Source organism: Diospyros lotus, chromosome 10, assembly GCF_014633365.1.
Source record: "Diospyros lotus cultivar Yz01 chromosome 10, ASM1463336v1, whole genome shotgun sequence".
Classification (NCBI taxonomy): Eukaryota; Viridiplantae; Streptophyta; class Magnoliopsida; order Ericales; family Ebenaceae; genus Diospyros; species Diospyros lotus.
This window is the reverse complement of record NC_068347.1, coordinates 29,933,411-29,953,415: the sequence shown is the minus strand read 5'-3', so window position 1 is coordinate 29,953,415 and position 20,005 is coordinate 29,933,411. Positions and strand designations below refer to the sequence as shown.

Below are 20,005 nucleotides of genomic sequence, written 5' to 3'. Positions count from 1 at the left end.
TGCCTTAGAAAGGAGATGGATGGTTTGGGATATTAGGATTTAGAGAGAGTTGGGAGAAGGAGGAGTAGAGCTTCGGCGAAGGGTTAATTTTTAAATCACCCCTAACCGCGAACATATCGCAAAATACTTGCAGTGGGAAGGACACGAGACACGGATAATTCTATGGCTCGCGGCCTTGTCGCAACATGCTTGACACTTCGAGGCCGCAAGCCATAGATAGGTTTGTGGTCAATGTCGTGAGCCACAGATAAGGCTATGGCTCGCAGTCATGCCGCGACAGAGACTGCGAGCCACAGCGGACTCTGGCTCGCTAGCTTGAGGCAACAACCATGACCCTCAGAAAAGTCTGATCGAACTTTATTATTATTGGAGATATCAGTTGAAGTCCAATCGAATTTAATTCACGATGAAGTCAATTTCATCATATGATGAAGGACGATCGATAAAAAATGATAAGGGTTTGGTGGATGAAATGAAGTCCGATCGAAGTTTATCCTATAATGAAATAAAGTCCAATTATACTTCATAATAGGATAAAGTCTAATCGGACTTCAGCCGATAGTCTAATAAAATCCAATCAGGCTTCAGCCGATATCCTCGATCGGACTTCATGATCGTATGAAGTGATATTCGATGTCCTAAATGAAGTCCAATCGGACTTGAACATCCTATGATGAAATCCGATCAGACTTCATCCAATCTCATCCACAAATAGTTTATTCTTGTTGTTGTTACTATTATTATTATTGGAGTAAATACATAAGGATAATTTCCAATTTTGTCTTCAAAAAAAAATTGGAACATTCATGTTAAGACAAAGTTTTATGGAGAAAAAAAAAAACATGTCATGATGATGTATTTGTTCTTGTGGTGCATCTAAGAACAAGAAATTATTTAAGTAGATATCATAAAAGAAACAACCTTATGAATGAGACTAAGGAGCCAAATAGGGGACATCCCCTCGCCTTTCTACACACACACACAAAAACTGTATTGTCATGCTCGTATGGCCCCCTAGAGTACACTCATGGCTCCCTTACCTAAAGCCTTGCTCCAAACATATTGGAACCCAAGACGTATTCCACATTCTGCAATAGAATACATAAATAACATGAATTATTATTATTGGAGCAAACAATGATCATCATAAGAAATTTGTATTGGGGTGAGATTGTATTGGGGTTGGATTAGACTTCCTCCTGTCTACAAAAGTATATTGAGGAAAAAAAAATTCACCATCATCGGTGAAAAAGTTCTACACTAGACTATCAAATACGCTACTACTATGTCTATACAAATAAAATGCAATCTGCTTCCAAAGGGTTCTGAAATCCTCCTTTATCTGATGGGACGCTCATTGATCCTCTGTGTGCCTCAAGATGTCCTCGATGTACTTTATTATGTAGCAGTCGCAGCTGCTCCTAAATTATTAATAACAAAATTATTGTCAAAGTATCAAATCACAACATTTTAATGTTTTCAATTCACTATATTTTTTTAATTAAAATGATGTAGTATCCATCTGGTTGGTGAGGCAAAGGCACCATCTATGAATGAAGAATCTCCACCTCCCATTGTCTGTATGGATGTGGAGGCATCGAAGTATACTTGTAATATGGACTACGCATCAGAAGAATGGGTAGGAGGCTCACCAATGGCTTGATGGATTTGACCCTTGACCTCCTGTTGTCATCAAACAAGGATATGGAGTCGTATATCACTATTTTCCTCTCTTTCAAGTAGATTTTTGCAAGGACTCAGTGTTCATTCTGTATAACACATGGGAGCAACACCTGCATGTAATAAATTATGTTAAATGTGCGAGACCACATTGATCAATAAAATGAAATGACACTTACGTAGTCAACGGTCCACCAAGGGAAATGATCGTCAATTGTCCCTGAAACAAAACATGTCCATTTTTTGGGGACAATCACCTTATGAGGCACAAAAACCATCCTAGCGTCGTCATATTTCTTACTCCACAATCTTTGCATATACGCCTGGAAGAAAATGTCTTACATTGATCATATACAAACGGAGAAAATACAAAAGCAACAAAAAATGAGTAATGTAATGTGTGTTCAACACTCACAAAAAGGGAAGTCGACATAACTGAGTAGTTTTCATCATATACAGGACTAGACAATGTAGCTCTTAACCTTCGGAGGCAACACAAATAACTGTCAATGTGATGTGCCTCCAACCATGTCGTCTCGTCCTCTATCGAATGGAAGTGACTCGACAATAGATGGAGTATGTACCCAGTGACACGCTTACAATAAGCAAAAATTATTACAAAGATCATAATGTATTACTGATGTAAATAGAAAAGATACTACCTATTTATACTTAATTTCATCTTAGGAGCGTATGTACTTGGTGTAGCCATCAAGGGAGTTAGGATCATTGTCCCCTACTTGCTCAAGGTGATGCTCCGTTATTTCCTTTGCTATTCACATCACCCCAAGTGCTAGACTGTCCAGTGAGGGAAAATGCTCTCTTATCCCTTTCGTTTTCAACGACGGCATCGTCTCCAAATTGTTTATCGAGGGCACTGTCCCCACGTCTATGACCTCCGCAATGACATCCTTCTTGATCCTCTTTCGTCGAGTGGGATCAGTGTAAGGTGGACGACAAAATTGGGATGGTAACCAGTCTCTAACAATACGTCCGTCCACCCTAACCACTTCATCCTATAACTCAAAAAAAATTACCAATAAAATATGATTGTATTAATTGATATGTAAACTTATCAAAGTGAATTTGAAGCTTACGACAAATGGAGATGTTTAATCCTCCTCCTCATAAACACAATCGAGATTGATCGTATCACCACCATCTCGCTGATATTGAAAGCCATCTCGACTCTGATCGTCACCAACATCGACATGATCTGGGGAAACTGGAGTAGCCGAGACACATAAAATAGTTAATAGTGTTGCCCGGTTCCTCTTTAGTCGCCTCACCCGTGTGTCCAATCTCTATAACAACTCCAGCACCTCAATCAGCATCCCAATGATTTGTAAAAGGTAAAAAGTACAAATCAAAAATATTAAACAAACGATTAGGTTTCGTATAACGAAACACATTACTATAATAATCATACCCCAGCTTATTTTGCCCATGTTGCGTACTCGGAGGTAGGGCTGGCAATTTTGGACACGACACGTAGTTAAGCGGGTTAGGGTTGGGGTTAATCGGGTTCGGGTCATAAACGGGTCAACCCGTTTATGACACGATTATTTTCGTGTCTTAGGCGGGTCAATCCGTTTAGACACGTAATGACCCGTTTAATTAAACGTGTTAACGGGTTGACCCGAACACGATTATATATGAAATGATAAGTTTAATTAAAAGGGTTAGTGGGTTAATCTGAACACGTTAACACGATTATACACGAAATAACACGTTTAACAGGTGACACAGCACGACCCGTTTAAATTAAACTGATTAAACAGGTTAACAGGTGACATGACACGTTTAGTTAAACGGGTTGTGTTCGGGTTAACCTGATACGTGTTATACGTGTGTCTCAACACGACACGATTACGACCTGCCAACCCGTATTACCACCCCTACTCGGAGGGAGTTCTGCCTCGTGCCTAACCTTTGATCTCCTCTCTCTATGCACGAACGACTTCTCTTCCTTATCCCCCTTATCCGTTCCTTCCCTGTCCAAACTACCTAACTCCTCTTCCCCACCTACCCTGCCTAGGTCCACATCTTTGTCCATCCCACTTGCCTTCTCCTCTTCCCTACCATCCTTGCCTCTACCTACCTCCTCATCATTGTCCCCCCTTTCACCCCCATGCTTGTGGATGTCAACACCAATCGAGTTCAGAGGGTTAAACGACCTCCAAAAATTCGTCTCACTCTACATTAGTGGGTTCGAGCATCATACTTGATCCTAGTGCCTATAAAATATTTTATTATTTAGACAGATAGTATATAATAAAATGTTAAAACGAAATTAGATGACATTACACACTTACATTCATAAGGCATTTAGCGTAATTTATTTGTTTTGGGCATTTTTTAGATAACCACTCCTTGCACCTAGGAATCATGACTGGGTTAGGTAGTTTTATAACCCACTTACTCTCAATCCATGGGAATGTCTCGATCAACCACCACTGTAGAGAGAAAAAAATTAACATTTAAATAACATAACAAAACAAAATAAATGTTCAATTAGTATACACAAATCAATTACTGATTATATCTGAAACGACCAAACAAAACCATACATGTTTATTTTCTTTCCAACTTGACTAGTCATCTTCCTATCGCTAGTTGTCAAATAAAGATAATGTAGACCCTAACTATAGGTGTACGTTCCTCAAGGGAACAACATGAACGCTTCTAAATCCTTTATCAAAGTCCAGAGGAAATCCTTAACATGAGCTCGCTCATCGTGACCTAATAATATCATGTTCACAACGGCAAGGTAACCCAACTTCAATACATCGTCTGTAGGCAGATCATGTCTGGTATTCAACAGTACCTTGATGCCGTCCCCAGACACGACCCTTTATTATTGTGGGAATAGTTACCCCCGTAAACTATCATCACCAACGGGCCTCACTTGCAAGATTTTCTTATCAATTGGGCTAAAACAGAGTCCACTAATAAGGATGAACTCTTGCTTCCCATATCTATATGCCATGCCATCAATCTCGAACCACATTTCATCATGACGGACACCAGGAAATGTCACCCTCCCTAAGCAGAACTTAATGGACCAATTGTGATGCACTCGCATGGAGGAACAGGAAGATCTGCATGAAATGTCCTAGTGGGCCTTTCACGAATCTATCCAATATCGCATAATGGGTGAGAGTCTCACAAACTGGCACGAGTTGGTGGATCCCACAGTGAGTAGTAGCATGTGTTCCGGGCAATAGTACCTAGCTATGGTGAACATAAGTAAATTACCTAGTGGACTATTGCGTTAGACATCCAGCTCTGAGTGTGTATAAACTATATCTGCATCTAAATTTACATGGTAGTGCATTAGAGAAAAAGGTCATTCACCCCTGTAGATTACCCAAACAAAACTCGAACACTCTAGGTTAATCAAATAAAAAAATAAAAAATAAAAGTAATTTAGGAATTGCAAGTATAAATGGGTGAGTTGGCTGTTTGATATTATACACTTCTGGAGTTTTTACTGTTTTTTTTTTATTTTTATTTTTAACTTTTTATGTTGGTTTTTTATTTTTATTTAAAAAAAAAAGCGTAACTTGATATTTTAGTCTACTTTTCTCTTACACCTTCATTACTAGCAACGGGATGACATGCCAATTCATATTTATTTGGGATTCTTAATTAGCTATTGCCATAGCAGACGACAGATGACTGATAGAAGATGAGACTCTCAAATCAGATCTAGAAATCGCCCAAACTGGGTTTTGAATTAGAATCGCAGATTTCTCAAACTTCGTTCTTTGAAGTCAAAGAAGAGGAGGGCAGCGAGACAGAGCAGTCAAGCAAGGAGCTAGTAGCCATGTCCTTCAATTCAAAGCTCACCTTTCTTTTCAAGTAAATATATTACTACTTCTAACATCTTCATGAAACTCGTGAAGAAACACAAATGGTCAAGGAAAAGACAAAAAGTAATAATGACCCCGTTAATGAAAATGAGATATCCCAAGTAATTGGCACAAAAAGGTTGTTGAGTTGAGTTTAGTTGAATAAAAAAAAAAAATGAGACCCAAAAAAGAGGGCTATTACATAACTCAAGAGGGAGGAATCAGTTTACATCAAATTGGGAAATTGAAGCAGTTGTGTATAGGAGATTTTCCATGTGAACCTCATTCATCAGTATCTTGACATAATTTTCCTGAAAAGTTCCTTTGGTGCTGCAATTAGGAATAAAATGAAGCCACGAGAAGAAGGAAAAGCAAAAGTAGTTAGAGCCACTTGTCAATGATGGCTGTACAAGACAAGCTAGAACTTAAAAAGGCAGTTCTAATTTGTCATACCAGGCAATCCCGTAAACCTCTCAAATTGTTCATAGGCCTGCCCAACGAACATCTCAGTCCCGGAAACAATTTTGGCTCCAGATTCTTCAGCTTCCCGCAGTAGTCTTGTGATTTTGGGAGTATAAACAGCATCAAAAACCAGTGTATATGGTGTTAGGGCTTCCTGCAGAACACAGGAGTATGTATGTAGTTTGTCACGGAACTAATCTGCCAAAGGAGAAATTTTGTTCACATTACAGGTGAAAGCATTACCCAAAGAAACTAAGATTACAGTAGTAACCTTATTTTCAGCACTGCCTGACTCCCAAATGTCATTTCAAAGACCAAAAAAAAAAGTGCCCCAGTGTACAAGGCTCTTGTCTTTGCGAGGGTTGGGGAAAGATCATTTTTATAAAAAAACCTTACCCTTGCTTCTTTTCATTTCTTTTTTTTTTTTTTTTTTTGAGCAAAGGAATTTCCACAACTAGAACCCCTAATCTTCCACCAGAGAGGAACAACCTTACTGTTTATACTAACACTCTCCTCTTTTCATAAAAAAATAAACCAAAAAAAGAGAAAATAGTAAGCAATACAACTCTCAATGCTAGGTAGTAGCTGGAGACCTCGACGTATCAAGTGAAACAAGAGTTCCATTGGAGGTGAGTTCAAATATTGAACTGCAATCCTAAAAAAAATCTGGTACAGTAAAACGTGGCCTCAGTACAAGTATTTAATAGTTGGCAATACCTTGTTAATGGGTGTCTCATCAATCTTTGGTTGCATTCCAATAGAGGTTGTGTTTGCCAGGATCATTCCATCCTCTGGATGGAAACCATTCAAATCAGCAAGAGATAAAGCATCTCCTCCAACTGTATCTGCAAGTTCTTTAGCTCGATCTTGAAGAGAAAAGTTGGGTTTAGAAGTCATTAAGCTAAAAATAGAAATTATAATTATAGGAAATTAAGCAGTTTAATCATCTTAACCTCACAAGATAACATAACTAGTAGGCCACGTAGCTTTTTTTTGTTCATAGCAAAATACAATATAGTTAAATGTAATGCAAAGCCAGTATCTAGAATCTAACCATATGTTCGGTTAGCAATCACAACCCTTGCTCCCTTTTGTTTTGCACCATAAGCAAGTGCCTTGCCAGCTCCACCAGCACCAATGACAACAAACAATTTGCCAGCCAATGGTGATGGCGATGACCCACTTGTGTGATTTAGTCCTTTAAGAGAAAAAGTGGAGTTAAAAAGGGTACAAACCCTAAACAGAAAATCATTGGACTGGTAGAGTTCAGAAGAAACCTCGTAGTGCATTCTCAATAGCAGTAATAGCTCCAACATAGTCTGTATTATAACCAAATAACTTCCCATCACTTGAATTCCTGATAATGCAATTAACAGCTCCTATGGACTGTTACATGTCATCAAGAAGAAAGGGAATTGCACATGGCATTACACAAGGTGAATAAATAAAGAAAATTGAACCGCCAAATCAACTACACCAAGTAATAGTTCCAAAATAAGAGGTCACCAAGTACCTTCGCAACAGGGTCAACCTCGTCGCAGCACTTAACCGCAGCCTCTTTGTGAGGAATGGTAATACTGCACAAGAGTCAATTGCATTACTTATCTAAGACTAATTTGGGCAGAGTTTTTCACTTGGTAACATGTCCTGGAAAAGTAGGAAAAGATGTCTCATGAAAATTTTAGCTACTAGATAGAAAAGAACTTTAAGGAAATGAATTGTGAATCAAACAAGTGCATAAGGAAGTAATAGTCATATTAAATAAATTCTGCTGCTATCAAATTTAATACTACACCTGAAACCAACAAAATCTACAGATGAGTAAGTCTGAAGAAAGTTTGCAACATTATCCACCAAAAAACGCAGATAAACTCCATTAAACCCAACTCTCTTGAATGCTTCGTTGTACAAAGCAGGAGACTTGCTATGGCTAACAGGCTTCCCAATAACACCAAATACTTTTGTATCAGGTCCTATCTGTCTGAAATTATACAAATTCACCAAATCATCAATTGTTGGTTGCCCAGGTGCTGACACTTTTCCTGACTCAAGGGTACCAAATGTCAGATATCCCCCAAATTTGGGGCAAAGTATACGTGACATCAAACCCCTTTCACCCATAACCAATCCTATTGTTGGGACCTGAAAATTATATCAGAAAAAATATAAATTAACCCAGACATGTGTGCAACATATGAAGTCTTGAAAGAAATGTAAGAACATATTTCTTATACATGAGATTATGAAAAGCTGGCATTATATGCATGCAACTTCTTAAGAAAATAAATTATAACAAGATGACCAACATTTTGAACCGACTTACCCGGTTACAAGACAGTAAAAAGGTGTTGGACACTGAACTTGCATTAGGTTGGTGTATCATTATTCAAATCCATATTCTACAAGCAAATAGAGTAATTCATGATGACTAACCCCATCAATGTCTTGGTGAGATTTTTCTTTGACTTTATCCTTCCTACCATTTTTATTTATTTTATTTTTTGTTCTTTTTCAGCAACTTGAAAGAACATCATTGTTCTCTACATCAATATTATTTGTGCCAGATTAGTACATCTACAATTCTAGTTTATATAGGAAACAAAGTAGAAAACAAGTACACCTTCATCTTTTTGTGTTAGAATGCAGTTTGAATGTTCACAATTAATGGATATCTCCTATCATCATTGACCTTATCCTAACAAGTAATGTAAGTCTTGGCTCAAGCTGCCAAACATTTTAGCATTACAAAATTTTGCAAATGCATTTTTTTTTCCCCATTTTGAATTACACATTCACATTAAAGAAGGAAAATTATTAATCAACAACAAATTCAAGTTTCAATTCAGCCCATCCCGGTGCCTCTTCTTCAGTATCCTGCATCCACACAACATCTTTATGGTAGAAACATGGACCTAACTCCTGAACTTAACAGCCTAAAACATATCCAGTCTAAAAGCTGCTGAAGAACAATTGACACTACCATTTTAAACCTTAAAAGTCATTAAAAAGTGACCTGTTCAGAAATATGATTTTGCTACCATTACTTAAAGCAAATAGCAAGCATTGCTTTCCATTACATGTTTATATATCAAGAACAGTCTCAAACACAGCTCCATCAGATCTTCCATATCAGCATCAATGAAAGTATAAAAAAGGAAACTATTACTCAGATCTCAGCATGGAAAAAGTTAACAGGGCATTGGACACACAACACCACCTATGCCTCTTACTTGGCAATGAACAATTATTTGAAAAACACGTGCCACATCTGTGACATCCACAGCAGTTGTCGCAATCTTCACAATGTCAGCTCCAGCTGCTTGTATCCTTGCCACAAGGTTGCCAAGCTCCTCAATTGATGGAGTACTTTGATAGTTATGTGAAGAAACAATGACTTTACATTCTGCAGGCTTCTTATTGTGCATGGAACTATTGAACTGATGGGCAACCTTCAGAGGAACAGGCATGAATGCTGGGATTTAGTCTTTGCAAGTCCAGTTGCACACCAAAAATGAGACAAGAAAAATAAATCTCTTTAAAAAGAACTACATCAAAGTACTTGGGTCTCACAACACCAATGGAGCATTCAAACTCATGCTTATTCATATAAATATAAAAGGTGCTTCAGAATTATTTACATTCAAGAAGTCTTGGCTACATCCAATTTCAACGTGTTTGGCACTAAGAAAAAGGGACAATGTATTTCCAGTCTGAGTTGTCTCTAAAGTAACCAATACCTATTACTTATTTTGTATTCAAACACAATGAAAGCTCTTTCTTACAATGTAACATACTTTTAAAGAACGCCACAGGAATTCCCCACCAAGCCGCACATCTCTGTCCACATATAACACTGGGTGACCCTTTGAAGTAATAACTTTATGCTTCTGGTCAGGTATTAGGTGAGTCTGTCAAATTAGGATATCACTTCTTATGTTTTACAATCAAACTCAAGCTTCAAGCATATACTACCCCCGCCAAGCCTTCAGTTTCAAACTTCTTCATAATTGAGATATAACAAACATATCCTTCTTTTATTGTATTAATTAATTAACTGATTTACATATTTATTTGTTTTAGCTGTGAGGCAAAATGGTGGAACTGGATGCCTTTTGGCTTTTGTGACCTAGCTGAGGCACTCTCTACCCACATGTTTCAATTGTCTCAGTTACAAATACATAAGCAACCCAAGTATTTATTACCACTGCCATCTTATGACAAATGGATTAGTTATACCAATTACCTCAAACATTCCATGAGAAATTCTGGGGAAAAAACAACACCTACCACAAATATATGCAACCTTCTCCATGCTACTTGAGTTTAAACACTAAATGCTAGTGGATATGAGCATGTTCAAAAGGAAGATCATAACAAAGGTGTTGTAAGTGAAGCTTCAAAAACGGCACCGTTTCTGGCAGGGGCAGGAGGGTCTTTTTGGCAACCCCTATGGCTGCCAAAAACGGCAGCGTTTTGGGCCCAAGGTGGAGGGCCAAAACGGCAACCTCCCTGCCGTTTCATTTGGCATGCTGGTTCTTGTCTTTTAGCCTACCTCTCTCCCGATCGTCGATGCTCTGCTCTTTCCTTTATACGACTCGATCTCCACCGCTTGAGTCGCCTTTATATCAGCTACAGTCTCCTCGGGATCGGTAGAGCGACGGCCTCCGATTATCTGCTGCATTAGGGTTTGTTCTGATTATTATTCTGTTCTCATTCTCTTAGTTTTTGGATGTTCTCTGCTTTTGCTCTATTCTCTAAGTTGTAAGCCTCTAACCTTAGATTGTGGTTATGGGGTCGAGCTAATTTTCAGAGGGTTTTTTCATTGTACAGTGAGATCAAAGAGTTGTTGTTTTTGGTTTTGTAATCGGTGGCTCGCTGGCTATCTTTATCCCTATAGTGCAGTGAACTCCCTTTGTCGGAGCTCAACGTGGACGTAGCCTTCTTTAATGGGTGAACCACGGTAAATCTCTTGTCTTAATATTGTGTTCATTATTTTATGCTTGTTTATGGTTCTCTGTCCATTCTTTTGTATATGTTTTTGGTCGCTGTTATTTGAGTATTAAGGGGGTTGATTAGGGTTGAGCTTTCGACTCCTCCCAACAAAAGGCATTCTGAGATTGTATCCATAAAGGGATAAATATCAAGAAATTAAACTACATATGCCTTCAAATTGAAAAATGAATGGCCCCAAATTAAAATTCGAATGAACCTTATAAGTTATAACAAAAAAAGATGGCTAAGAAGGATGCAGTCAAGTTTGTGATATACACCATAGGAGGCTTACAGAAGATAAACTACATAACTACGCAGAGCAGCCATAGATTTTTTAAACAGAACCCTTATTCGGATAAAAGTACAAATCACGGACACTCTTAAGATCATTTATCTCATTTCCATTTGAAATCATTTTCAAATTTCACCAACTTCACATTTTTATGCACGAGCAAATAATAAATTTGAACTTTTGATATTAACATGATCTGAAAAAACAAACTTTTTACAACTTAGTTTGTAACACAATCAAGATCAAATTTTGAAAGAAATCAACCTGAAGTTCAACATCAATGTAATCAGCTCCCAACTCCATGGCTAACTGAAGCGCATTCAATCGGCTGTTCTCATCACCGTCGTATAGACCACCTTCCCATTTCGGTCTAAAAGAACATATGAAATCAGAAAATTTTCCATTGAAGGCTTTTGAAAGACATACAGGGGAATGAAATTATATGCCAATATCCAACAATAACCGGAGTAAACTTTTCTGGGATGAACAAAAAGTTGAAATGTTTCAAATGCTTCAAAGGTCACTGTCAAAATCCAGGTTATATTTCTAAATTTTAAAGATAATATTATGTGTATTTTAAGAGAGGGGATTTCCATGCAAAAGGAATATGTAGAAAAGCATCTAAAGCATTCTACCAAGGTAATATAAGAAGTTAATGCATCAATGGTCAAGTCTCGTAATATTATTCTTAAGTTCTTAGTTTACCAAATTAAAAAGGGCCAGATATAAGCAGTTCGGCAATCATGTTGCAGAAAAGAAAAACATCGTGCCTCCTAAGTAAATAATAATAAATCTTTAAAAGCTAAACACGACAGTGACAAATTTACATTCCACCTTGGTTATTAGAATACAGAACAGAGCAGAAGCAGACAAGATTGAATCCAAAATGTCATGGCAGTGCTGTGACAATTAGCAATTCTCCTGATTTAGCGTGAATCGGAGGAGTGTGCTGGAACAGAAAAGAGGAACGGAGAAGGAAATGTAGAAGAGAAGGGAGGAAGAGAAGTAGGAGGGAGAGTAATAGAGTCTTTGATTGAATTTCTTCGATGCCTTTTACAGAAGAAGCAAGCTTATATAGCTTGACTTGTGAGTGCTGCCACAACAGATCACACCCTCTCTAACTAACTAATCTGTCCTATTCTAGCACTTGGACACCTGGCAGATTCTGCCATAACAAACTAAAAATAAATGCAAGCAAGAGAATAAAAATACTAAGGCAATACAAATAGATAATATCCGAATCTAACACAAAACTTAGCTGCAAAAATCAGATGTCTCCCTTGTCTCGTGACACAAAATTGTACACTAGAAGCCAAGTTTAGATTTGATTGCCAACCTGTAAGTAAAGAGAGTGGGCAAAGGACACCGTTTGATTAGGGTTTGAATGTCCTGACCAGGATTGAAGCTCTTCAAACTATCCAATCGAACCTCCACCAGATCAGCACCACTCAATTTTGCCTTTTCCATATAAGTCACCATCTGATCAACTGAGTCCGCCATCAACGGAGCACAGATCAGGGTTGAGTTCTTCCTAGTTCCCTCACTTTCCAGTTTTACACCGACAGGGGCAACCTGTAATTTAGTTAATTCACCCAGTTGTATCAATCAGATTTCACAAATCTGTGTGATCGGTGAGAAAAACTTGAGCAAAATGGTATGAACTTATAGCAGCTTGGAATGAGAAAGTGACTTTTGGGACAGTGACACTCCTCCTTTCCCTATTTTTTCTCGCAATTTCTCCAACAACCAAACACGAAAAGCATCTTTCTTAAATCTGTTAGGTGAGTGAGAAAACGAAAAGAAATGGAAAGCGATAAGACACAGAAAAACTCCAACTCCTTTTCCCTATTCTTCGTGAGATCATCTCAACCACTAAACACGGAAGGGAGCAAATTCAACAAGTCTGTTCGATTGATGAGAAAACCGTAAAGAAATGGAAAATGATGCAGTTAACAGCAGCAAGGAATAAACAAGTAATCTCCCTATTTTCTCCGAAACTGAACAGAAAACGAGCGAATTTAGCAAATCTGCGAGGTTGGCTAAGAGCAACGTACGCGAATAAAAAAGGTCAAAACTACTACAGCAGCCCGGGATCATGTCCGGAAAAGGAAATAAAACTGCCTTGAGGATTCCAATTCTCTTTCCCTTTCCCGTCCTATTTGTGCTTTTCTGGGAAACCAGACACGAGAAGAAAGTAGCGACTTACCCACTCCATTTGGCGTCGACGGCCGGAGACGAAGAATGAAGTACGGAATGGGCAGCTTGCAGTTTTGCCCCTCTCTCTCTCTCTCCCTCTCCTTCTTCTTCTTCTTCTTCTCTCTATATCTATCTATCAATGTTTATATTTATATGCATTTAGGCATGTACTCCCACAAACAAAACGTGGGGATTGATGGCGGAGGTTGGTAGCACCGGTTGGGGCTAAAAGATGATCCCAATGTGCCTCATGTATGATCTACCTAATCTTTCAATAATTAGCCCAAATTTTAAGAAATTAATGCGACACCTTCAGCCTTCAAAGTTAAAGTTAATGCGGCATAACATTAACCTTAAGGAAAGAAGATAACTGAATACGATGATATATAAAATTACCTCATTATTTTAGTTTTAAATTTTTAAGAGAATTTACCATTAAAATTTGTCTATTGATTTAATAATTCAATTTAAACTAATTTTAGTGTTGAAGGTGTAGCTTCTATTTACAGAGGAGCGTTTAACCCGACAGTCGACGCAATTAAGATGATATAAAAAGCCTGCAGATTTAAAATTCATCTAACCAACCCCATCATCTATTGAGACAAGCACGCAATAAGGCAAAATCAATGCACTACCGACGAATTTGGACTGAGTATGGCTGATGGCTGATGGCAGAGTAATGGGAAGCATGGTACAGGCCAACTTTAGTTGAATAATAGCGAGCATCATGCCAAAGGAGTACAAAAGCATCTATTACTATTTGTTCCGACTGTGGAGAGTGGAAACCAGTAGTCCACAGAATATAGTACATGTGGAGGCTAGAAACTTGTTGCAAGAATCAAAGTTTCAGTTCACTTTGGGGTAACAAGCATTACAGAAATTTCATTCTACAAAAAACGGAAGCAAGCAATTGCAGAGTCAGAAGACCATCACAAGCAAGCAAGCATTACATGATCACACCATAAGTTCGTCAATCCTGAGCAACCTTTTGTTTGTAAATAAACCAAACCATTGACAGTAATCCAAGTTCCATACAGCTAGTATTCAAGGTTTTCAACGGTTTTAAGTGCACAGCTAGTATTCAAGGTTTTCAACGGTTTTAAGTGCACAGCTAGTAGTCCACATGGCTAATCAACCCTGCAGTCCGATGATGCCTGTAAAAGACAATGATATATACCGATTGGTAAAGAGGGCAATAGACTCTGTATAAGAATGAACCGAGCGTGAAATATATGAGTGGATTTATCATGAAATGAGTGTGACTTAAACTTTGAAAGGTACAAGGAACTCAGAAGGTTTACCGCAGGCAAGCCTTCCGCCAGCATTTCCAGTGCTTTTGCTGAGTTCATGGCCACCTGAACAAAAAAGATGTAGCACTTTCAGAATCCTGCCTGAAGAATAGGACAAAAAAAGAAAGAAAATCAAATGTGATGGGCAATGTGATTTGAATGCAGTTGCTCTTCAACTGGATATGGCTAATCACTAACCATAATAAAGGTGAGATGACTGGCTTCTTTCTTCCCTAGTCAATGAACTCATAAGATAGATTCTTGTCTGCTCAACTCATCTCACCAATACATCAAAAATGTTTCAGCTATCAAACATACAACTTTCTAATCCATAGCAACTCGTAAGATAGATTTTATCTATTAATTATGAAGACTATCTTCATAATAGATAAAATCAAATAAGTCTACATCTCCATCTTGAGATCACACTTCTTATCCAAGGCTTCCTCTTGCTTCCTCCTTTAAAGATAAAGGGTGTTTGGGAAGGTGTTGTGGAGATATATGAGAAGAGATTGACCCTTGAAAAAGGCAGTACTAAGTTAATGCTGTAAGCTTACGTTGATTAAAAGCATCCTCATGACTCCCTACCTTTATGTATGATGTCCCTATTACTACCCCTATGTTGTTGCCAATGGGTTGGAAAAGATGTATAGAGATTCTTTATGGAAGGGTATAAGTGAGGAATTCAAGTAGAGCATGTTATGTGCTTGAATGCAGAATAATAGCCTGTTGCCAGGCGATTGCATTTTTTGGAATTGGGATTTTTAGTAAGTGGTAAGTAGTTGATATCACTCCTCTTGTAGGCACATGTTATGGTGGATGAATATCGGGCCATGGACATGATTTCTTGTTTGGTTCTTTTTCAGATGGGCTTAGGCAATGGGGTGCGATTTTGGGCATGAAATAGCTACATTCTCCCTTGCAGTTTTCAAAATAATAAATTAACATATATGTAATAACAACTAAAAGCTCAATCATCCCTTTGCATTTATTTAATTGATGTTTAGGTTCATTGGAGAAAGCAATCTATTAGCATTCACCTTCTTTATTCATTCATTCCACTTAAACACAGTGTAGCATAGTTTTGCGTATCAAAAATCACATATTAACTGGAATAAAGATGCAACCCAAAAATTCACTACTAGTTACTCATCAAGAAAGAAAAAACAAAGAAAATGCACAGCTAGCCATTAAAGTCAATTAATGTACCCTTTCCCAAATCATCAGGGTCAGCATGGACAACAACAGCCCTTCCAATGATGGAATGTGCTCCAGTGAGAGGAATCTGCAGAAACCAAATTGCCAAAAACCCATATCATATCCGGCATAACATGTCTTCAATGCAATCAACGAATTAATTACCTGTTTGTCAACAATGGTGAAACTTGCAGTGCCTGGAACATATAACATCATTAAAAAATGTTTAAAAGCATGTTAAAATATGACAGCATAATTTAAATCACAATCATAATAATGTCAAGCTGTTCATTTGAATCAAATTGGTGATGGCTATAACGAGATAAAAAAGAATTGTCTTCCAAATACATAAAAAGAAATAGGTACTTCATTTCAAATTCAAACAACATCCATCATCCCATGAATTCCAGGACTTCTTTCGTAGTATTACTGTATCAGGGCAGGGCCTTCTCAATTAAAAGAACACAGTTTTCTAAATAATAAAAGAACACAGTTTTCTAAATGAAAAGTTAACAATTATAATCATGGAAATCATGTTAACTGGAGTCATTTTGGGTAAATAGAACACAATTGCTGTGGAGCCAGGAACTATGCCAATCAGGATAAAGGAAACAGAGTCATAAAAGGTGCTTGTGCCAAATGAAACATACCATCTTCACCAACCGTGACATTACCAAGATCACCAGCATGGCGATTCTCATCATCAGGAGCACCATGCTCTTTGGCAGCAGGATTAAAATGTGGTCCTGCAAATTTAAATGGCAATAAACAAAATTTCTTCAATTTAACAAAGATACTATCATTTCATCTTTCCTCTCCCATAGCTATCCATGGAACATTAATAAAGAAATAAGGTAACTTCTAGGTTTGAAAATACCAGTAGACATGCAACCATTTGTTGTGTCACCAAGGGCATGGATATGGAAACCATGAAGTCCAGGTTTAAGGCCAGAAAGGCTTCCCGTGACTGTAGTTGGACCTGAGGCACATAAAAAAGCAGAACTTTATTTAAATCCAAAAGAACAAGTATGAAAGCACTCAATCCAAATGCTAGAAGTTAATTGAAAGTACCATCTCCTTCTTGGGTAAAGTAGACAGTGCCACCAACACCCTCACTGCTGCTAAGAACAGCCACAGCCTTCACCATGGTTATATGTGATCTATACAAGTGAACAAACAATATCTTAGTAGTCAAACTAAAAGCTGACCATGAGAGCTTGGAAATATACGTGTGTATATATATATTAATTGAGAGAAAGTGGATAACTAAGATGATAAGAGGGTGGGCATGAAAAACTGAAGACCATGTCTCAAAAATTGAAGCTAGAGAGACTTCAAAGTTCAAGCCTGCCTGAAGAATAAAACATTATGATTATATAGCATAAGCCCACCCAGAACCAACTGTGAACTTCCATCTTCCGAATAAAATGCATTCAAATTGTATATGTTAAAGTTATAATTTTCTTTGATGAGTACATATTCAAATCAATCTGTTAATCTATGAAGGTAAGATTTCAGTAAAACAGACAAATGGAAGGCCATCAGACAATTGATTATCATCTTTGCTTCAAATTTAATAATCAGAGATATAATTCTATTTTTATTCTGAATTTGAAAATCTTTACTTAGACTATATGTTGTGCCAATAGGGCAGCTAAAATGTAGCAATATTTTCCACGCATTCAAGTTCATTAACAAACCGAATGGGATAGACAATGGTAATTTGTACCACCAAATGGCTTTGATTAGGCCCTTCTACCTATCACCCAAAAGAGACTAAAAAATGAAAGAAAGTATGAATGCTTTATAAGCTTCCGCTGATCTGCAAACCGTGACAGGGATGAGTGTTGCAAGCAAAAAGAGAGATAAAATGACTTACTAATAGATGCATTCAACTATAATTAAGAACCCATTATCAGATAGAATCAACACAACCATTTCCTCAAACTTGGAGAAATAAAATCCCCGTTTATACCACTCTAACCTCCACGGTGATTTTGATATCGGCTGACTATATCTTAATTCCTCCTTTTTTTCCCACGTTTTCTCGGCAATAAACACACAACTACGAAGTATCGGTATAAAAATCAAAGAGCGAAACATGTTACACAAAGAAACAGATGCATTGCGTCTACATCCCATGTATAGGGCAAATTCATGTTCTAGGGCAAACAGCAAACTCGATATTTGTAATCACACAGGACGAAACCCGTTTCAAAAGGATCATCTAGATAGGTAAAAGAACATTGGATTTACTTCAACAGAGCGCAGATCAAGCTAAAAAGTCAATGAAAGTCCATCGATCAACAGATTTTCAGACGAATCGGAAGAATAACAAGTGAAATCGAGAAATCTAATTCATGAACACTAATATTAAAGTTAAAAAAAAAAAAACAATGGATTGATTTACCTCAGGTGACCCCCTGCGTAGAGACTGGAGAGATGGTGAAATCCTTGTCTTTTGAGATTAGCTATGGGTTTACACTATTTGTGTCTGTCACTGAGATCTGCTATCTTATTTTGCAATCTTATTTTCTGTCCGACAAATGAGAAGCAGCTACATTATCCATTTTTAAATAATAATTTTTGTAAAAAATTATAAAATTAAAAAAAAATTATAAAATCAAATATGTATAATCAACATATATTTCATTTATAATTTTTTTACAAAAATTACTATTTAAAAATAGATGATGTGGCTGTTTCTCATTGGCTGAACAGGAAAGAAGACAACAAAATAAGACAGAAGATCTCGGCTCGTCTGGCACCTCGACACTCTGTAATTTTCAAGTCACTTTATTTCTTTTTAAGATTTTTTAGTTGTAATTAAGGTCATGAGTGCCGATTCTTTTTCCAATCCCTCCTATACAATAAATAATTTATTCTTTATTACGCCCGTTATTCTCTTCTCTATTTAATTTTATATTTTATTTATTTATTAATAAATTTTAATTCTATTTATTTTATTTCACTTATAATTAATAATTAAATACATAAAATAATCAAATACACACATATAAAAAATTAATAATCAAATATACAAAATAATTAGATACATACATATATAAAATCAATAATCAAATTCACAAAATAATTGAATACTCTCATATATAAACTCAATAATCAAATATACAATATTATTCTTTCAATACATAAATAAATAAAAAATTCAAAAAAAAATTACAAATGATGGATGATGAACAGCTCATAGCCACTCATTGTGCCCATCATTGTTGCCAATCGTTTTGCTTATCGCCATTGATGGTGTTTCTATTGGTCATCGCAACCGCTAGATTTGATGGTTGATTTTATTTTTTGCAACTTCTATACCTTCTCTTATTCGGTTATCTTTTCTGATCTATTGTCATCGCGTCTAAATCTTATCTTTTTCGATCAGTTGGCCTCTTTTGTGTTGAGATGACAATGATCCTATTGTTGCTTTTGTTTGCCAAATCTAGTGATGTTTTTGAGTTTCGTCAAAATTTTTGCAATTGAGATTTGGCTTGGCTGGTTCCGTTGGAAGCTTGATTTTGCGGTTGGCTCCTATATTTGGCTTTGCGAATATACTTAGCAAAGCCATTGAAGATGGCCTAAGAAATAAAGTTATTTTAAATTAAATATTATTTTTTTAAAATGACAAATATGACAATATTTAAAATATGGTCCTTCCTTACCTAACCAAATCTAAGTTTAAAAGTTCAAAATAATTTTTTAGATCAAGAAGATATAAGGTTCTGAATAAACAACAAACAAAATCATTTGGACATCCAAAAATTCATTCTCTAGTCTTGTAAAAATGATAGACATTATTTACAAGAATAATAATCTTAGTATATTTTGAAATATCAAAATAGATATTATCTATAAAAATCTAAATTATAATGAATATCGAAATATCATGACTTAATCCTATTATATATCAAAAAAATTTATAATTCTCTATAAATAAATAAGCCGTTATTCTAGAAGAGGTATATCTTTAATACTAATTTTAATATGACCTTCAAATCTTAATATATATTAAAGTAGAAGAGTAACTGCAC

At 36.7% G+C, this 20,005-nt stretch overlaps 3 protein-coding genes across 10 annotated transcripts in view; all 3 read right to left on the bottom strand.

Annotated features, from left to right (window-relative positions):
- Nucleotides 1–13,513, bottom strand: part of LOC127812071 (bifunctional 3-dehydroquinate dehydratase/shikimate dehydrogenase, chloroplastic-like) — a 57,135-nt gene extending 43,622 nt beyond the window's left edge. The window contains exon 1 of the mRNA XM_052352374.1: nucleotides 13,487–13,513. Within this exon, the coding sequence (XP_052208334.1) occupies nucleotides 13,487–13,495 (9 nt within the window). The 5' untranslated portion in view covers nucleotides 13,496–13,513. The remainder of the gene's footprint in view (nucleotides 1–13,486) is intronic.
- Nucleotides 1–18,500, bottom strand: part of LOC127812074 (superoxide dismutase [Cu-Zn]) — a 53,675-nt gene extending 35,175 nt beyond the window's left edge. Inside the window, exons 1-9 of one of the 8 annotated variants that reach the window (XM_052352382.1) lie at nucleotides 18,373–18,500; nucleotides 17,034–17,122; nucleotides 16,840–16,941; nucleotides 16,613–16,708; nucleotides 16,128–16,159; nucleotides 15,975–16,050; nucleotides 14,778–14,831; nucleotides 14,563–14,630; nucleotides 14,205–14,525 (exon numbers count right to left, since the gene is read on the bottom strand). In XM_052352382.1, the coding sequence (XP_052208342.1) occupies nucleotides 14,608–14,630; nucleotides 14,778–14,831; nucleotides 15,975–16,050; nucleotides 16,128–16,159; nucleotides 16,613–16,708; nucleotides 16,840–16,941; nucleotides 17,034–17,109 (459 nt within the window). In that variant the 5' untranslated portion in view covers nucleotides 17,110–17,122; nucleotides 18,373–18,500 and the 3' untranslated portion in view covers nucleotides 14,205–14,525; nucleotides 14,563–14,607. Of the gene's footprint in view, nucleotides 1–14,204; nucleotides 14,631–14,777; nucleotides 14,832–15,974; nucleotides 16,051–16,127; nucleotides 16,160–16,612; nucleotides 16,709–16,839; nucleotides 16,942–17,033; nucleotides 17,123–18,218; nucleotides 18,294–18,372 lie in introns of those variants that run through there. The other 7 variants (XM_052352387.1, XR_008025815.1, XR_008025816.1 and 4 more) reach the window with 7 other exon arrangements.
- Nucleotides 5,606–13,624, bottom strand: LOC127812073 (bifunctional 3-dehydroquinate dehydratase/shikimate dehydrogenase, chloroplastic-like). The gene is made up of 11 exons (XM_052352380.1): nucleotides 13,487–13,624; nucleotides 12,617–12,852; nucleotides 11,545–11,650; nucleotides 9,227–9,445; nucleotides 7,792–8,138; nucleotides 7,510–7,573; nucleotides 7,274–7,382; nucleotides 7,051–7,194; nucleotides 6,714–6,862; nucleotides 5,988–6,150; nucleotides 5,606–5,864 (listed from the first exon to the last, which is right to left on the bottom strand). The coding sequence occupies exons 1-11, from the start codon at nucleotides 13,493–13,495 to the stop codon at nucleotides 5,824–5,826; spliced, it is 1,587 nt and encodes a 528-aa protein (XP_052208340.1). The 5' UTR covers nucleotides 13,496–13,624; the 3' UTR covers nucleotides 5,606–5,823.
- Nucleotides 18,501–20,005: the final 1,505 nt, after the last annotated feature.